The sequence below is a fragment of the Wyeomyia smithii genome, chromosome 2 (assembly GCF_029784165.1).
Source record: "Wyeomyia smithii strain HCP4-BCI-WySm-NY-G18 chromosome 2, ASM2978416v1, whole genome shotgun sequence".
In the NCBI taxonomy this organism is placed as follows: Eukaryota; Metazoa; Arthropoda; class Insecta; order Diptera; family Culicidae; genus Wyeomyia; species Wyeomyia smithii.
In genome coordinates this window covers 103,820,487-103,837,602 of record NC_073695.1, presented here as the reverse complement: position 1 = coordinate 103,837,602, position 17,116 = coordinate 103,820,487, and the positions used below count along the sequence as shown (strand labels likewise).

Here is a 17,116-nt window from a genome sequence, read left to right as displayed (position 1 = left end):
GTGTAATATTTTATTTTTTTATCGTTTCCTTTCGGATTGACTTTTTACAAAGAATCACTGCGTTACTTATTGTTACGTAGGAGGGAGGGAGGGAGAGAGGGAGGGGGGGGGGCTAGTAGAGACAGTTACGTAACTATCATGTTTGCTCGAAATTGAAAATTTCGGAGAGGAGTCAGACTGATTAGTGGTAAGTAATTTTAGGGGGGGGGGTCATGTCGAACGCTACCTATCGTTACATAGGAGGGGGGGTTCTGAAATCTAGATTTTCAGCGTTACGTAATTTGTAATATAACACGTCGATGTTGCACCATCATGTTTCATATCAGAGCAATTCCATCACAAAACCGGGCAATCAATTTAGTCGACCATTGCAAATACAGTGATCACCCGATTATATCACTCCCTTGATGATGTTTGGAGTGATAAAAAAGGGAAAGTGATAAAATCGGGAATTTTTGTTTTATTATTATTTTGTTATAAAAGATGGTAAACCAATAATTTAACACGTAAAATCAGCGATTTTGATTACTATAAGAAATCAAATCATATGAAAAAGCAGTTCTATCCGTCTGTCTGCTACTCTGATCCTTATAGACGTGGGAACTACCGTACTAATCGGCGTGAAAATTTTTATGTAGGGGTTTTTGAGGCCGGAAAAGGTTATTAGAGTAGCTCGAGACCCCTTCCTCTTCTTAAAGGGAGGGGCTTCCATACAAATATAACACAAACTTCTACGTAACTTAGAAACTAATCAAGCAAATGGAAGCAAATTTGACATGGTGAGGTTATCAGGAGTAAGAAATATGTCAATGGTCACTTGACACCCCTCCCTCCTCTGGAAGAGGGAGGGCTCTCATAGAAGTAAAACATAAATTTCACTACTAGTTCGTAGGATAGGTACTAGTGTTTGCATAAAGCTGTGAAGTTGTTCTCTTAGTGTCATACATATCTCAAGCAGCTCAAAAAATTAGTTTCAGCTATTTTCTAAGGTTACGGAAGAGGGATCAGAAATGACCCAAAATGTGTTTATGTGGTTTACTGATAGCCCTTTCACAAAATATCTCTTCAATACATTTCAAAACACATGAAAATTGAGACTTTTTGTACTTTTTCTTCATTCACCCAGAAGCAGAAACAAATCGATGACGTACGTAACGTATCTAACAGTCACAATCCCTGGCTTTTTGGACCGATAGGCCTGAGCAAAACTAGAGAGGGAAAAAAATCGATGAAGTAGTTGAAACAACACCAATGATTTTAAAAATAAAAATTAATCGAGGATACTGTCTACAGACATTAAAAGACGAAAGTTTGTATCTTAATTGACAGTGGAACTGGCACTTGTAAATAATTGCGAGATTCGGAGATGGTGGGCATACAATGTTATATGATGATAAAATTGGGCGAAAAAGGTGATAAAATCGGGGGCAGATATTTGTATTTTCATAGCCAAAAAAAAAATCGGTTTTCGATGGTTTTTGATGCCAAATGACTTAGAAACGCATGAAACGTCGAGAATTGGTGTCATCTGAAAAAAAAATTGCAAAAATCGACTCTCTGGGACTTAATCGTTTTTTCAATTGTGGAAGGCGGAGTTTAAAACATTTAGAATTTTTTTTTCTTCATCTATAATTTATTTGACACGGCACAAATACAATTTAATGTTTTTACGGCGCCAATTATATCTGGTAGCTTACTTTCTAAAGTATCCTTATAGCTAAAAGCAAATTTTTTATCCTCACTGCCGACTACGAGCTGAAACTAAATCTAACTTAAAGCTAGAATGTTTTGCATTAAAAACACTGATTTGTTGTTTGATGGTTTTCCATCGCCATAGGTAAGCAGCATATTGAACAGCTTTGGGTTTTGTGTGATGTCCACGGTCCTTACAAAAATTTTATAATTCATATGGACATTTGTCCACGGGGGGAGGGGGGGGGGTCAAAATCGTTAAAAATCTGTCCACGTGGTATGTGGACGGCCCCTAAATAAAACGAATAAATTGTCTGGTACAGCATTCGCATAATCAAGTACAAGTGTCCTAGAGAGTATATTTTTCAAACAAAATCAAAAAAACATATTCCATCAGTATCCACCGTTTCATGTACTTTCAAGACACTTGGAATAGAAAACATTATTCAAATTCCATGCACCTCCCGTGTGTGATTTTGTAAATGATATGGAAGCATTCAACATTTTCCGCGAGACACAATCTTAATTTTGGTTGAGTTATATTTTTTTGCACAGAGTAGTTTTTTGAAACATTTTGTAAATTTGTTTTGAAATATCTTGCCATTTTACATGGTATTTTTTTCCAATTCAACATTGCCACCCTAACGACAATGATGTAGCAAATATTATATTTTCAGGAATTTTTCTATTGGTATTGAGTGAAAAGTGATTTTATTCTTTTTATACTCATTTTTACACAATATTATAAACCACTCTATGTCAAATAAATGAACCACCCTAATGAAACATAATGTTTTCGATGCTAGTTATAGTGTATATCATTATACAGGTTATTTCGAAAGACTAGCGATCAATTTCATTAAATAATTTCTTAATATTTTGAACTCCGCCTTCCGCATCTGAAACCGCCATTCTCTACTGCGAAAACTTGCCGAACTTTTTGCGGATATGTTAACCTTTTCTACCTTTTTGTCCATCCTGACACACGTTTTATACAAGCAAGATCTCTAAACCAACTGGGAACTTGAACCTGCCACCAAAACAATCTCATTATGGGAGTAGGAGACAACACACTTTTTTTTCACTCTCTTTTTGACAAAAATCTCAATCATTGGCTGAATGATCATGAATGATCTTTGTTCATCATATGTACATATTGCGACTAACCCCATATACTCAGCTGTGCACATTTAGATACAGATTTTGTTGTTAGCAGTCACGACAAGAGGCGAATAGTGCGAAGGAAGAGAAAGAGAGTACGCCAGCAGGGATACTATATACATGGTGCTCCTTTGCAATCCTCGTAACTCGTCTTACACATAGATCTGCTTGCAAATGTGAGAAGAGTAGATGTATATCGCACACTGACAGAGATGTTAATGCATCACAAAGGAGATTTATATGTATTCAAAAATCGCTAGAAACGATTTTCTTCCATCGCTGGCCACTCGTGTTAATCCTCGCTCTTCTTATGACACCTTCCAGGGCATTGCTGAACAGTACGCACGAGGGACCATCACCTTGCTTTAAATCTCTTCGGGTTTCCAAGAGGCTCGAAAGTGCCCCCGATACTTGAGCTACACATCACTCGATCCATCGTTGCTTTGACCAACCGCGTTAGTTATCCGGAAATCCAAAGTCGTGCATAATCTGCCATAGCTGATCTCGATCGATTGTGTCGTATGTCGATTTGAAACCGATGAAAAGTGGTGTGTGGTCATATAGTATCAGGCTTCTTCAGTTCTCTTGATTTTTGCCCAAATTTCCTTTTCTACCTGCCAAACCCCTTGGAGAACGAGACTTTCTCTCACACAGAGTGAGTAATTATCCACATTTAGGCGTAGAGTATTTCAGTCGCAGAGTTCCTTTTCACTTTTTATCTTCACGTGTTAGGGATAAACATTTATTTGCTCTCTCAGTTTAAGAGGGAGTAGTTTTCGTTGGCTTCTCCTTTACTAGAAGAGAAGTTGGCCAAATATCAAAATATTTAGGTTCACATTGAAGCCACATGCTAACCGTTTTCGAATTTAATATTATAGGAAGATTCACAACTCACCATGGGTGCGAATTCTGCAGAAAGTTCGATTTTATACTGTTTTTGCTGCACCCCAGAGCAATGAGAACGGTAACGCAATGCTCAGTTGGTCGCCGAGCAATTTATTTCATTTTTCTCACGTGCGCGGATGAGCAATTTACAAGAGTTTCACTGGATTTTTGCTCTGTCAAATAAGGAGCGTTTTTTCGTCAGAGAAACGATTACTCTGCGCTCTCTCTACAGCAGATGGTGTGATGCACATTGAATGTAAGCTCGCTGTTGTTAAGAGGGAAGAAAACTGTTTTCTCTTTAAGATGAAGATGAGCAAAACAAAGCCTGTATAGTATTCACGACATTTCTGCATAACCTACCGAACCGCGAATATCTAATCCGTGGTGGTGCGGGCACTTATGATTCCCCCCTGGTAGGGCTCCACGAACTGTTTCGTAGATGGTGATAGCCGACGGCAGAGTATTTGGAAGAGTACCTTGTAGGCGGCGTTCAGCAACATGATTGCCGGTAATTGCAGCACTCCAGCTTGTCGCTCTTTTTGTAGATGGGCCACAAAATATCTTCTATCCACTCCTCCGGTACACGTTCTTCCTCCCAAATCTCGACAATGACCCAGTGCACGACTATTTCAACCGCTCGCTGGGAATTACGTCCACTCTAGCAGCTTCATTGTTTTTCAGCCGGCCAATCTCCTCCTCCATCTCCAGGAGATCGGGGGCTGGAATTCTGTTGTCTTCTGTTCGTGCACCAAGATCAGTTGTCATACCGTTCTCGCGCTCTACTCCATCGCCGTTCAATAGACCCACCTTTCGATCACCTCACACTCGTCCGTGAAGAGATTGCCGTCCAACTCCTACACATATCGGCTTGCGGCACGTAGCCTTTACTTGAGCTGTTCAGCATCTCATAGAACTTCCGAGTGTCGTTAGCTTGATACTACGCTACATCACTACGCAATCTCGGTCCTCTTGCTCTGCTTCTTTCTTCGGAGGACTGATTTTAGGCTGTATAATGCCTGTCGGAATCGTTCCATGTTCGCTCTCGTACGGTGTTGCAGCATTCTCTCCCGTGCTGCGTTCTTCTCCTCGGCTATCTGTTTGCATTCGCCGTCAAATCAGTCATTTCTATGGTTTGTCTCCCTTGTACCTAGTAACGCTACAGCAGTGCTACCTATGGCGGATCGTATGCTCCTCCAGCTATCCTCAAGAGTTGCGCCAAGCTTCTCTTCCGTGGGTAAAGTTTCCTCCCGCTGCTGCCCGTGTTTCTGTGCAATCCCGGCGTCCCGCAGTTGCTTGATATTTGGCGTTCGACTTCGACAATTGTTATACATCGTCGAGAGTTTTAAGCTCATGCACCCAGCTTCTAGATAGTGGTCCGAATCGGAGAAGAGCCTGCCGTCAATGAACGTGGTCGATTTTATTCTCTGTCTGTTAGTCGGGAGATCTCCATGTGGATTTGTAAATGTCTTTGCAGGGGAAGAAACTACTTCAGACTACCATCCCACGGGAAACCGCAAAATTTACCACCGATGGCCGTTATCATTAGACACGGCCATTGACACGGTACATTACTTTTCGTCCTACCTTAGCGTTCATGTCCCCAATGCCAACTTTCACGTCCCATCGCGGGCAGCTATAGTAGCCCTGCTCTAGCTGCGCGTAAAACGTTTCCTTCTCTTCGTTGGGTCTTCGTTCATGTGGGTAATGCACGTTGATAATGCTATAGTTGAAGAACCAGCCCTTTATCCTCAAATTGCACATTCTTGCGTTGATCGGCTGCCATCCCATCACGCGTTGGCGTATCTTTCCCAGTACTATGAAACCGATTCCCAGCTCGCTGGTGGTGTCAGAGCTCTGGTAGAAAATAGCCGCCCGATGCACGCTTTTCTATACCTTCTGTCCTGTCCAACAAAGTTGCTTCAGCGCTACGAATTCGATGTTGCGTGGCTACGACTTCGATGTTGGATGGCATGACAAGCTTCGCTGCCATGCCATTCTTTCCAGCTGATTTGTTATTTTGAGCTGCTTGATAGCATCCCTAATATCACGGTATGTCTCTCTCGTCAGCTGCGCTGACGAAGACGTTCCTCCTACCGTCTTGATCCTCTGCCTCAAGTGTTTATTGTAGTTTTACTTCCTCCATCCTTATCCCGAAACACTTCAGCTCGCGGCACAAAGCCTGTTTCGGTTTCGTTCAGTTTCAGGTAAGCTCTCCCCCATCCGGCAACGCAGCCTTTCGGGGAGCTTGAGTCACTCCAGATCAAACAGTTTTAGCAAATATCTTCAAATAACAATATAGTTCACTCTCGAATTTCCCATATATTTCCGCGAAGACGGACAGGAAACACCCCCTCTTGTGGTGAAAAAGGTAACTAAACTGATTGCACAGTGGTACAGTAAGTCATTTTAGGCGGACATAAGCTTTTCGTTGCGATTTTGGTTTGCGGTTTAAAGCCATAGTTTTTGTAAAAAGTTGTTTTTTATCCATAGTCCTCTATTTATGTGCAAATGAAAATTAGGGTGGTCCTAAAATCAACGAAATGAAAACAAACTAACTTGTTTTTATTTGCATAAAAAATTGTAAACATTCTTTGGCAAACTTGTAGATCAACTAATTCTAAATAACTTTTTTGTGGACATTAAATTTGGTTTCCAAAAACAGTCTTTTCGCTCTATTTTTTCAATTCAAATTTGAAAACAAAGTTTTCTTCGGTAACTTTAATCAAAAATACGCCAATTTTGATGAAAAAACATTGTCGATATATTGTACAGATGAAGAGTTTTCACTATTTCTATTTTAGAAATAGGCCCTTTTAAAATATTAATGTCTCCGTTTAGGGCAAACATAAATAATATTTTTTGGTATCATTTGAAAGAACAAATATTGTATAAATATTGTGAAGAAATACCGAAAGTTAGTTGATCTACAACTGTGCCGATGAATGTATACATTTATTTCTGCAAATAAAAAAGTTAGTTTTTTTATTTAGTCGATTTCAGGAACACCCTAATTTTCATTTGCACATAAAAAATAGACTAAATATAAGAAACAAGTTCTTAGAAAAAAAATTTTACTCTAAAACCACAAAATCGCATCGAAAAACTCATGTCCGCCTACATTGCCTTACATTGTACCACTGTGCATTGTTGTTGAATTTCTGTGAGCGTGTGACATTCTCACACACGAAACTGAGTTTACTCAATTTATATTTAGTTGACTCAATTTCATACTTGCACAGAAAAAAATATGTTGTAGATGTCGTGCGTATACTGTTTGTATGTAAAACTAACGCCATTCCGGGAGTTTGATATTGATAATATAATAGATGTAGCTTATCGAGGCACGAAGAAGAAATATTCAAATAATCAGGCCACGACGTGTAAATGTAAACTAATCCCAAGCAGTGATGGAAACGAAACGAATATGATGCAATCATCGTTTAATCGGCAGTTTCCCATTCACCGGAAGTCATCATTTTACAATTCATAATGTTGTCTGAGGTCGATTTGTAGCTTTAGTGCATCATAACAATCCCGGAAATACCCATAATGAGTGTTATTTGGTCTTTTGCCACTGTTGTATAGGAACCGGAAGTCGCCATATTGGATTTCAAAACGGCATTTGGAGACAATTTCTGGCCTCTGAGCATCATTCTGGGTAAAGAAACACCCATATTTGGTTGTTTTTGGGTCATTTTCGGCAGTTTTCCAGTCACCAAAAGTCGCCATTTTACAACTCAAAATGTTGTCTGAGGTCGATTTGTGGTTTCAGTGCATCATCACGATTTCGGAAATACCCATATTGGGTGGTATTTGGTCATATCTCGCTGTTTCTCAGAAACCGGGAGTCGCCATTTTGGATTTCAAAATGGTATTCAGAGACAAATTCTGGCCTCTGAGCGTCATTCTAGTTAAAGAAACATCCATATTAGGTGGTATTTAGTCATTTTCGTCTCTTTTCCAATCACTTAAAGTCGCCATCTTACAATTCAAAATGTTATCTGAGGTCGATTTGTGGCTTCAGTGCATCATAACAATCGCGGAAATACCCATATTTGGTCATTTGTCGCTATTTTTCTGAAACCGGAAGTCGCCATTTTTGATTTCAAACTGGCACTTGGAGACAATTTCTGGCGTCATTCTGGTTAAAAAAACACCCATATTTGGTGGTATTTGGTCATTTTCGGCAGTTTTCCAGTCACCGGAAGTCGCTATTTTACAACTCAAAATATTGTCGGAGGTCGACAAACGTACAAACCGTGGAACACCACCCATGGATTGCCTCATACATTGACGAAGTTTACTATTATAAAATATTCGGCCGAGTCCACTTCACAATAAAATGAGCATTTTTTTCAGTGTACCCAATAGGGTAATATTATTGTCAAAAGTTACTCTTTTTCGCATGTCGTCAGAAGTGGCGCACCTAGCGGTCGAAAAGGTGACTAACGCTTCTGTCATTTTCAATTTGTCTTCATAATTTCACGTAAGTGAACTATATTGGTATTTAAGATATTTGGTTTTAGCTAAAACTTATTCAGCTTTTTTTGGAAAATTTTCTCCTTCATTTCTCCATTATTAGACAACCCATTTACAACCTAGTTTAGCTATATTGAACTTTCTTTAAAAAAAAATTAAAATAAGTGAAGTTTGACGCCCATAACAAAAACAACTTTTTTAGAGACTTGAATGAGTTTTCCCGTAAGTAAGCAAATGTAGTAGCGACGAACCCGGTGAGAAATTCTTTTTAACGCTCTCCTGCATTTATCAATGGCACCAAATTCACAGGAATGGTTAAAAAGTATAAGCTCTTCCGCTTTTGTCGACCAGAGTTATCTTTCCAGGAACGGAATAAAAGTGACAAAAAAAATTTTGTTCTTTTTTTTTGTTTGAAAAATTAGAGCAAAGAAAGTTTTTGAGCAATATGCTCACCAAATATACAGACTTCTTCCTTCGAGAATTTTTAAGCTCTTGTAATTGAATACTTGAATGAAGCTAATATGAATTCATAATTGTACACTCAATTGCAGTTCAATATTTGGAGTAATTTATTTTATCTAATGAAAAACCGTTTTGGGCAGATTATTTTTACAAACTTTGCGCAGAACCTAGTCAAATGTTGAAAATGTGTATGAGGAAATGCCATGAAAGTTCGAAGATTCAAGATGAATTCGACCATGTACTTCAAATTATACGACATGTTCGTCGACGCTTCTGTTATTCGGTTTTACCATCTACGTTGCATTTTAGTATTTAAAGACTAATTATTCATTTGAACATCAAAACACATTCTTTTTCATACTCTTTGGCCATTTTTCTTTTTGTTTATAAAGTAAAAATGTAGAGCTCGAAATCCCATTGTCAATATGTGAAACATAACATCCTAACGCAAAAAAGATTAATGAAAAGAGCGCCAAACACAAACTATTCTAACAAAACAAAAATAAAAGACGCTAGAAATCGCCGTTGCTTTCTCTGTAATATGTTATTCACGTAACGCCTTACTAGTTTTTAAGCTTGCATGGCTTGACCAACAACTTCCTTGTTAATATATTAAAGTTTTGCTGTGTATCCAATCTCGTTTTAGCTTCCCGGTGATCGACATCCTTTTGTGTGTGAGAACCAACCTCCGCCTAGATCCGCTGCGAATGGGTTTTCGGCCAGCCCACTTAGTTTAAGGTTCATATTCAATCCATCATATGTAACCCATGAGATATGAAATATTTACTCTAGTCGAATGGCACTACTTTATATATAGCATAGATGGAAATAATAGTAATGATGAATAGCAAAATCAGAAAAAATAAACATGTACCGAAAACCAATCATTGTGACATAAAACAAAACTAGCCAAAACAAAGCTTGACGAAGAAAAATAATAGTAATGTATTGATGAAAGTGGCCAGCTAAACAAAGTAACCGTAAACCAGGTTTAAAAATTATATGAAAATAATAGAAAAGCCGAAAACTACCAACAATTAAATCGCTTGCGCTTGTATGAAGAAGAATGAAGCTAACTGCACGAACGTGATGAGTTCTAACCTTCGAATGTACATCAGATAACCTTTCCTAACGGTTGAATGTGATTCTCTCTTTCCTGTAGTAAGACAGTGTGTCCCACTAATCCCTTCTAACCGCTGTGTTTGATTAATTTATCTAATTCGTTGAAAACCTAATCCCTGAAGCGTAATCTAATAATTGCTCTTTCAATCACAGGTCATCGGGAGTGTGCCGACTTTCTACTGATGGATTCACCGGTGGCCATGCCAGTGCTGCCACCGCTCTACGATTACGACGATGATAGCGACATCTGAATGCCACGATTAGCAACGATTGAAACATACATCAGTTCCTTCAGTCATCCGAAAACGACCGCGAAACATAAGAAAACGTTGAAATAATGTATTGCAAGCAGTAATGTGATTGCAAATCGAAGTATTTATACAGACTAGGACAGCAGCATCCTACGCAACAGCAAAGATCTATGTACTTTCAATAAAATTCCATTCGATGTAAGTAACTCGTTGTAAACCTACATACAGTTCAGTTCAAAGAACACATTCACGCATACATGGATAAGTTAACAAGATAACGCTGTTCTAAACTGAATGATAAACAAAAAAAATGTTGAAGAAAAACCAAAGATGTAAATATCATTGTACTAGTTGTAATAAATTATTGACTTGAAATAAAGCTGGCGTAATTTTACTGTTGATTAAATCTTATACACAGTTGGAGTTATTTTCTTTCACAGAAAAAAACGGCCACGACAACTAGCTAGTTCTAAATAAACCATATATTGACTGTATTTAAATATCAGTTTACATTCTTCTAGACTTTAAGACATACACTATTACACTAGACTAAATTTTGACAAAAAGGGACGCAACAACCTCATACGGTACGTGATTACAAAAAAGAGCCTTAAAAAGCCTTAAAAAATAAATAAGTTACAAATTTGTGTCGCAGTGTCACCTTGTACTTATTGGATACATTTTAGTGTAGCGGTACTAATACCAACATTCATGCGGCCAAGTCGCGGTTAATCCGTACCAAAATACTTCTGCCCAAAGTGGTTTGGTGCCACCGGGTGTAGCTCTGAGGTAAGAATTTTCATGTCCGGAAATGCTTTCACCACCATTGAGGCAGCCACCGGTGTGCAGAAAAGGTTGGATAGGATTATCGATGTTTCTGGCACGCCATGATCCTTTAGCACGTTTACCGCCTGTTGGGAGAAAAAGAAAAAGCGTATTGAAACAATTATTACACAGTAATTACAATATTTCTCCAACTATTGATATTTTTGTTAGTAAAATTTGACTCGAATGACTGCCTGTGACAGAAGTGAAAAATTTACGCTGTTCAGCGGTTAGCATAACTTCAACCAAATTCTAATTCCATCTGCAGCAAGAGCAAGTTGCCCTTCTCTTTAATAAAATTACACCACCGCTTATGTCCGAGATTTTGAATGACTCAAATAAATAGAACGAATCCTCGTTCGCATTTTGTAGGAAACATGTTTTATGTTTGATCCGATTTGCAAATGTTGTTTCGACAAGATTGTTTTTTTTTTCAATCTTGTGTCTAGTCGTGTGTCGAATAAAAGTGCGACTGAACAACACCCGGCCTCCACATCGTCGCGACAAAGTACAACAATGACATGACAATTTTACGTTGACACAGATCTCGAATGTGACGAAAACTAACTATGTGATTGTGGGGGATTTGTTAGTAGCTTAAGTATTTGTTAGTAGCTTAAGTATTTATGATAAATATTAGTAAATAATGAGTATGTGTGTCCAATCACAAATGGTGACTTCTTAACACTGTTAGAAATTTGTAATTTTAATTGTTAGGATTTGTTTGCTTTCGCAATTAGGACTTATCATTCGTAGGGATTTAAACCTACTTGTCAGAAAAGGGGAAGTAAACTTACAACTAACTTAATTGCTAACTTATTGGCTATAAAGAGAGCTTATCGTAGCAATTGAGGATTGCAACGATTTTTGTCGAAAATTGTTAATAATTTTATTTGACATAGCTTCTAATGGTTCAACACCAGTAAGTCTATGTAATTCGAGTGTACCAAACCAAGGAGGACGCTTCAAAATCATTTTCAGAATTTTATTCTGAATCCTTGTTGAACAGCAACTTGACCAGATCGGTACAGCATAAAGCATTGCTGGTCTAAAAATTTGTTTGTAAATCAAAAGTTTGTTCTTTAAACAAAGTTTAGAATTCCTGTTAATGAGAGGATATAAACATCTCGTATATTTGATGCACTTGGCTTGTTTACTCTCAATGTGCTCTTTGAAAATAAGTTTTTTATCATAAATTAGTCCCAAGTACTTAACCTTGTCGGACCAACTTAAAATAACCCCATTCATCTTGACAACGTGATTATTGTTTGGCTTGAGGAAAGAAGCCCTAGGCTTATGCGGAAAAATTATCATTTGAGTTTTAGAAGCATTGGGAGAGATTTTCCACTTTTGCAAGTAGGAAGAAAAAATATCTAAACTTTTCTGCAATCGACTGCATATGACACGAAGGCTTTTTCCTTTTACGGAAATGCTTGTGTCATCGCAGAACAATGACTTTGTGCATCCTGGAGGCAAATCAGGAAGATCTGAAGTGAATATGTTGTACAGGACTGGACCCAAGACTGAACCTTGAGGCACACCTGCTCTGACAGGAAATCTATCAGATTTTGAATTCTGATAGACAACCTGCAGAGTTCGATCAGTAAGATAATTTTTTAAAATTTTGATTAGGAAAATTGGAAAATTAAAAGTTTGCAATTTCGCAATCAAACCTTTATGCCAAACACTGTCGAATGCTTTTTCTATGTCTAAAAGAGCAGCTCCAGTGGAATAACCTTCAGATTTGTTAGCTCGTATCATATTAGTAACTCTGAGCAATTGATGAGTTGTGGAATGCCCATGGCGAAATCCAAACTGTTCATTTGCAAAAATTGAATTTTCGTTGATGTGTGACATCATTCTGTTAAGAATAACTCTCTCAAACAGTTTACTTATTGAAGAAAGCAAACTGATTGGTCGATAACTTGAAACTTCAGCTGGGTTCTTATCCGGTTTTAAAATGGGAGTAATTTTTGCATTTTTCCATAATTTGGGAAAATATGCAATTTTGAAGCAGCAATTGAAAATTTTCACTAAAAAATCCATTGTGCTCTCAGGGAGATGTTTGATTAGTATATTAAAGATTCCATCGTCACCAGGTGCTTTCATATTTTTGAAATTTTTAATAATTGATTTAATCTCATTCAAGTTAGTTTCAATTATTTCTGCAGGTAAAAAATTCTGGGAAGAAATTAAATCAAATTGACGTGTGACTTCATTTTCAATTGGACTCACAAAATTCAAATTTGAGTTATGAACACTCTCAAACTGCTGAGCAAGTCTTTGAGCCTTTTGTTCATTGGATACAAGAAAACGTTCACCATCTTTTAAAACTGGAATAGGCTTTGAAGGTTTCTTAAGAATCTTCGACAGCTTCCAAAATGGTTTTGAATATGGTTTCAATTTTTCAACTTTAGTCTCAAAATTTTGATTTCTCAGAAGAGTAAATCTATGTTTAATCTCTTTCTGTAAATCTTTATAAATAGTTTTAAAAACAGGGTCACGAGAACGTTGATATTGACGTCTGCGGACATTTTTCAAACGAATTAGAAGTTGAAGATTTTCGTCAATTATTGGTGAATCAAATTTCACTTGAGCCTTTGGAACAGAATAATTCCTGGCATCAACAATTGCACATTTTAATGCTTCCAAAGCGGAATCAATATTCACTTCGTTTTGCAAATCAAGCTCATTATTGAAATTTCTCTCAATATAATTTTTGTATCTTTCCCAATTAGCTTTGTTATAATTAAAAAGTAGGAGGGTGGTATTCAAGACACGACCGCATGACGTTGGACTACGGTATTCTTATATTCCATTAAAACAAATAATAGAGAGAATTGCAACTCTAGTATTTGCTGCAATTTTATCTAACAGTGCATTTCTGAATGCTGAGACGTTAAAACGTTATAAATAATAATATATACTAAAAGAATGGATATCTTTTATTTAATCGCTGTCATTTCATACATATTCGAATCAACCCTTTGTTTGCTGCACTACCAAGACAATCATTTAATTGAGCGAATTGGTAAAATTTTCCTATCTAAGCAAAAAGCAAACTTTAAGAAACTATCTGAAATTGGAGCCCAGAACGATTCAAACGAAAATTTTAAATTTGAAAATTGTTTGACATTTAATCGATAAAACTCATGCTAGGTTAGTTCCAGCCCAGCATATAACTTCATGTATTTGAAAAACAAAAACGTTTGGTTCAATAACTCAATATAGCAAGAGCTCAATCACACGTTTTTCGGTAGTTGTTATCAAGGTTTGGGCGAGTGACAGGATAATATCTTAACTTCTTCAGTTGTGATTTAGAGCATTTCTAATTGTTTTGTTATTTTTCACGATAGCGACAAGTTTGTTTCTTTCTCTGTGTGCGAGAAACAAAATCAAAACCGCGCACCGAGAAACAAAAACGAAAATTTAATGAATGCTCATTGAGAAAACTTGCAACTCTTTTTACCAATAATTTATGATACTCAAAAGAACCCGTTTTGATCTAAATCAAATTTCTAGTAAATAAGTGTTGATCATTCATAGGTAGTAATTTTTCCTCGATGAATAAAGACTGGCTGAAGAAGTTAAAATCGCTGCTGTAAAATCAAATTCACAACTGTGTTCGTTAAGACGTTTTAATATTTTCAATGACAATAATAATCTTCGATAAACACCCGCTATAGTTATTCACACACATGCTATAACTATCTAAACACGCGTTAAAACTATTCATACACACGCTGTAGCTATAGCTATCCATACACACGCTATTCCTTTCCATACATCCGATACAACTATCTATACACACGCATAAGCTATCCAACCATGTGCTATTACTATCCATACATACGCTATAACTAATCATTACACACGCAGCAGCTATCCACACACAAGCTATAACTATCCGTACACACGCTGAAGATATACACGCAATAGCCATAATATGCTACACATGCTAGTGTCTTACACACGATATAGCTAGCCATACACACGCAACAGCGCCATCCCTATCATCGCAAATGTCATAGCAATACAGATGCACATACGCTATATGTGCACACTGCACACACACTAAATGGCGGTAGCTTTCCTAGTGGCGGTGCTGGCTCGTGCAGTTTCTGGCAGTTCTGGCAGTTTCGTGCAGTTTTCACCCAACGATATCTGAATTGGATTACCGCTGGTGGGGTCCAACTCAGATCGAAGGAGAACCGAACTGAATGAAGAAATGCAGCTGCCCACTACCTCCGCCGCTGCTGCCTGATACTACCGCTCTGGTTCTGCTGCAGCTCAGTTTGGCCGCTGGAATCAGCCACCGCTGCTGATTATACAAGACCGGCCTGGTGGCCTTCCACTTGTTAACTGATGAGGCCTTCCACTTGCTATGAGACGACACAGGCTATTATATAGCCCAAAGCAAAAATCCATCCGCGAGCAAACAAGAAGCGAGCTTGTGATTGGTTGAATGTGCACGACTTTTAACACAACTTTTAACTAGTTTAGTATCGAAAACATATTTAAATTATTATATGACAATCTCGCGCAATATTTTCCCTATCAATCAAGCCATTGGTGTTTAGAATCTGTTCAGTGGTAATGATAAAAGAAGCATTTTAAAACGGTGTTGAAATACCTGTTGCAGCTACCGAAAGCGAGCTCGTTATTGGTTGAAAGCTGCGAGACTGTTTACAAAGTCAGATCGGTTGTATCCGTTAGTGTCGACTGTGCTTGTGAAGAGAGGTGGTGATTGGTTGCTCGGTATGATTTAGACAATCGATGTGATTTATCAATTTTTCAATAGTGTATCTCGAACAATAGGTTATTTTTGTTACATAAATTCAACCGTAAAAGAATTTCTGATCGTTTGATGCCAAAACCTCGAAATTCTGAAGAGAAAAGACTGATATATAAGCGCTCAAAACCTGACCACTTTTCCCTGGTTTTCCCCGGTTGAATTACTAGATTTTTAAATTCAGGTGCCTAACTTCGATATAGACGTTAGTCCAACGTCAAAACAGAGCTCATAGGGTTTAAAACTGATTCATGTGATAAAGAAAAAGTTATTGGAAGATGGTCAGAATCAAAGTCAGCATGTGTGATCAAATCACTACATACATGACTTTGATCTGTCAGCACCAAATCAATTGTTGAAGGGTTTCTTACAGAAGAAAAGCATGTAGGACTATTCGGAGACAAAATAGAATAGTATCCTGAAGAACAATCATTGAATAAAATTTTGCCATTGGAATTACTTTGAGAATTATTCCATGAACGATGTTTAGCGTTAAAATCGCCGATTATGAAAAATTTCGAACGATTTCTGGTGAGTTTTTGTAAATCACCTTTAAAATAATTTTTGAGCTCGCGTGTACATTGAAATGGTAAATATGCTGCGGCAATAAATAAAATCCCAAGTTCAGTTTGAACTTCAATTCCCAAAGTTTCAATAACTTTCGTCTCAAGATGGGGAAGAGCACGATGTTTGATTCGGCGATGAATAACAATTGCAACTCCACCGCCGGAACCCTGAATCCTATCATATCTATGAACCACGTAATTGGGATCATATTTTAATTTTATGTTAGGTTTCAAAAATGTTTCAGTAATAATTGCAATATGCACATTATTTACTGTTAAAAAATTAAAAAGCTCATTCTCATTGGCCTTCAATGAGCGAGCATTCCAATTTAATATTTTAATTGTTTTATTTAAAATCATTGCTAAATTTTAAATTAGAAACAATTTTAATAGTAAAATTTGTGCCTATTTGAATGGCTTCAAACATTGATTTTGCCTGCAACATGGCGTTCATAAGATCGAACATTGCCTGTTGCAAAAAAGAAAGTTTACCTGCCGTAATAGGCCCCAGGCAGTTGACATTAGAAAAAATATTTTCGGCAGCAATATTAGCTGGAGTAATAGGTATACAATTATTTTCTAGCGTGTTTTGCTTACCCATATTAACGGTCATTTTCGAACTACCAACACTAGGCGGTATAATGTTCGAACTACCTGTAACCTGTGCATAAGTTAAACGGGTATGCAAAGGAGTAGGTAAACTATGCGTCACTGGTACGCTTGGAGAATTTTGTTTTGAAGTTGGTTTTAATTGAGAAATTGAATTTTGTTTACCTTGCCTTGCCTTAACAATTGCTAAACGGACTGGGCATTGATAAAAATTTGACATATGGTTGCCGTTACAATTCGCACAGCGAAAATTTTTACTCTCTTTCACAGGA

At 37.5% G+C, this 17,116-nt stretch overlaps 1 protein-coding gene and 1 long non-coding RNA gene across 7 annotated transcripts in view; one reads left to right on the top strand and one right to left on the bottom strand.

The window, feature by feature from the left end:
* LOC129720901 (protein vein) overlaps nt 1-10,432 on the top strand; it is a 136,919-nt gene extending 126,487 nt beyond the window's left edge. For 3 of the 6 annotated variants that reach the window (XR_008727309.1, XR_008727308.1, XR_008727306.1), the window contains 2 exons: nt 9,326-9,417; nt 9,955-10,432. Coding sequence is in view for 2 of the 6 variants with exons in the window: in XM_055672791.1 (XP_055528766.1) it covers nt 9,955-10,052 (98 nt within the window). In the remaining 4 variants the exon portion in view is untranslated. The remainder of the gene's footprint in view (nt 1-9,325; nt 9,418-9,954) is intronic. The other 3 variants (XR_008727307.1, XM_055672791.1, XM_055672792.1) reach the window with 1 other exon arrangement.
* Nucleotides 10,433-10,516: 84 nt separating this feature from the next.
* On the bottom strand, nt 10,517-11,418 carry LOC129720900 (uncharacterized). Its single transcript, XR_008727305.1, has 2 exons — nt 11,096-11,418; nt 10,517-10,963 (listed from the first exon to the last, which is right to left on the bottom strand). It is a non-coding gene; the product is annotated as an uncharacterized LOC129720900 (long non-coding RNA).
* Nucleotides 11,419-17,116: the final 5,698 nt, after the last annotated feature.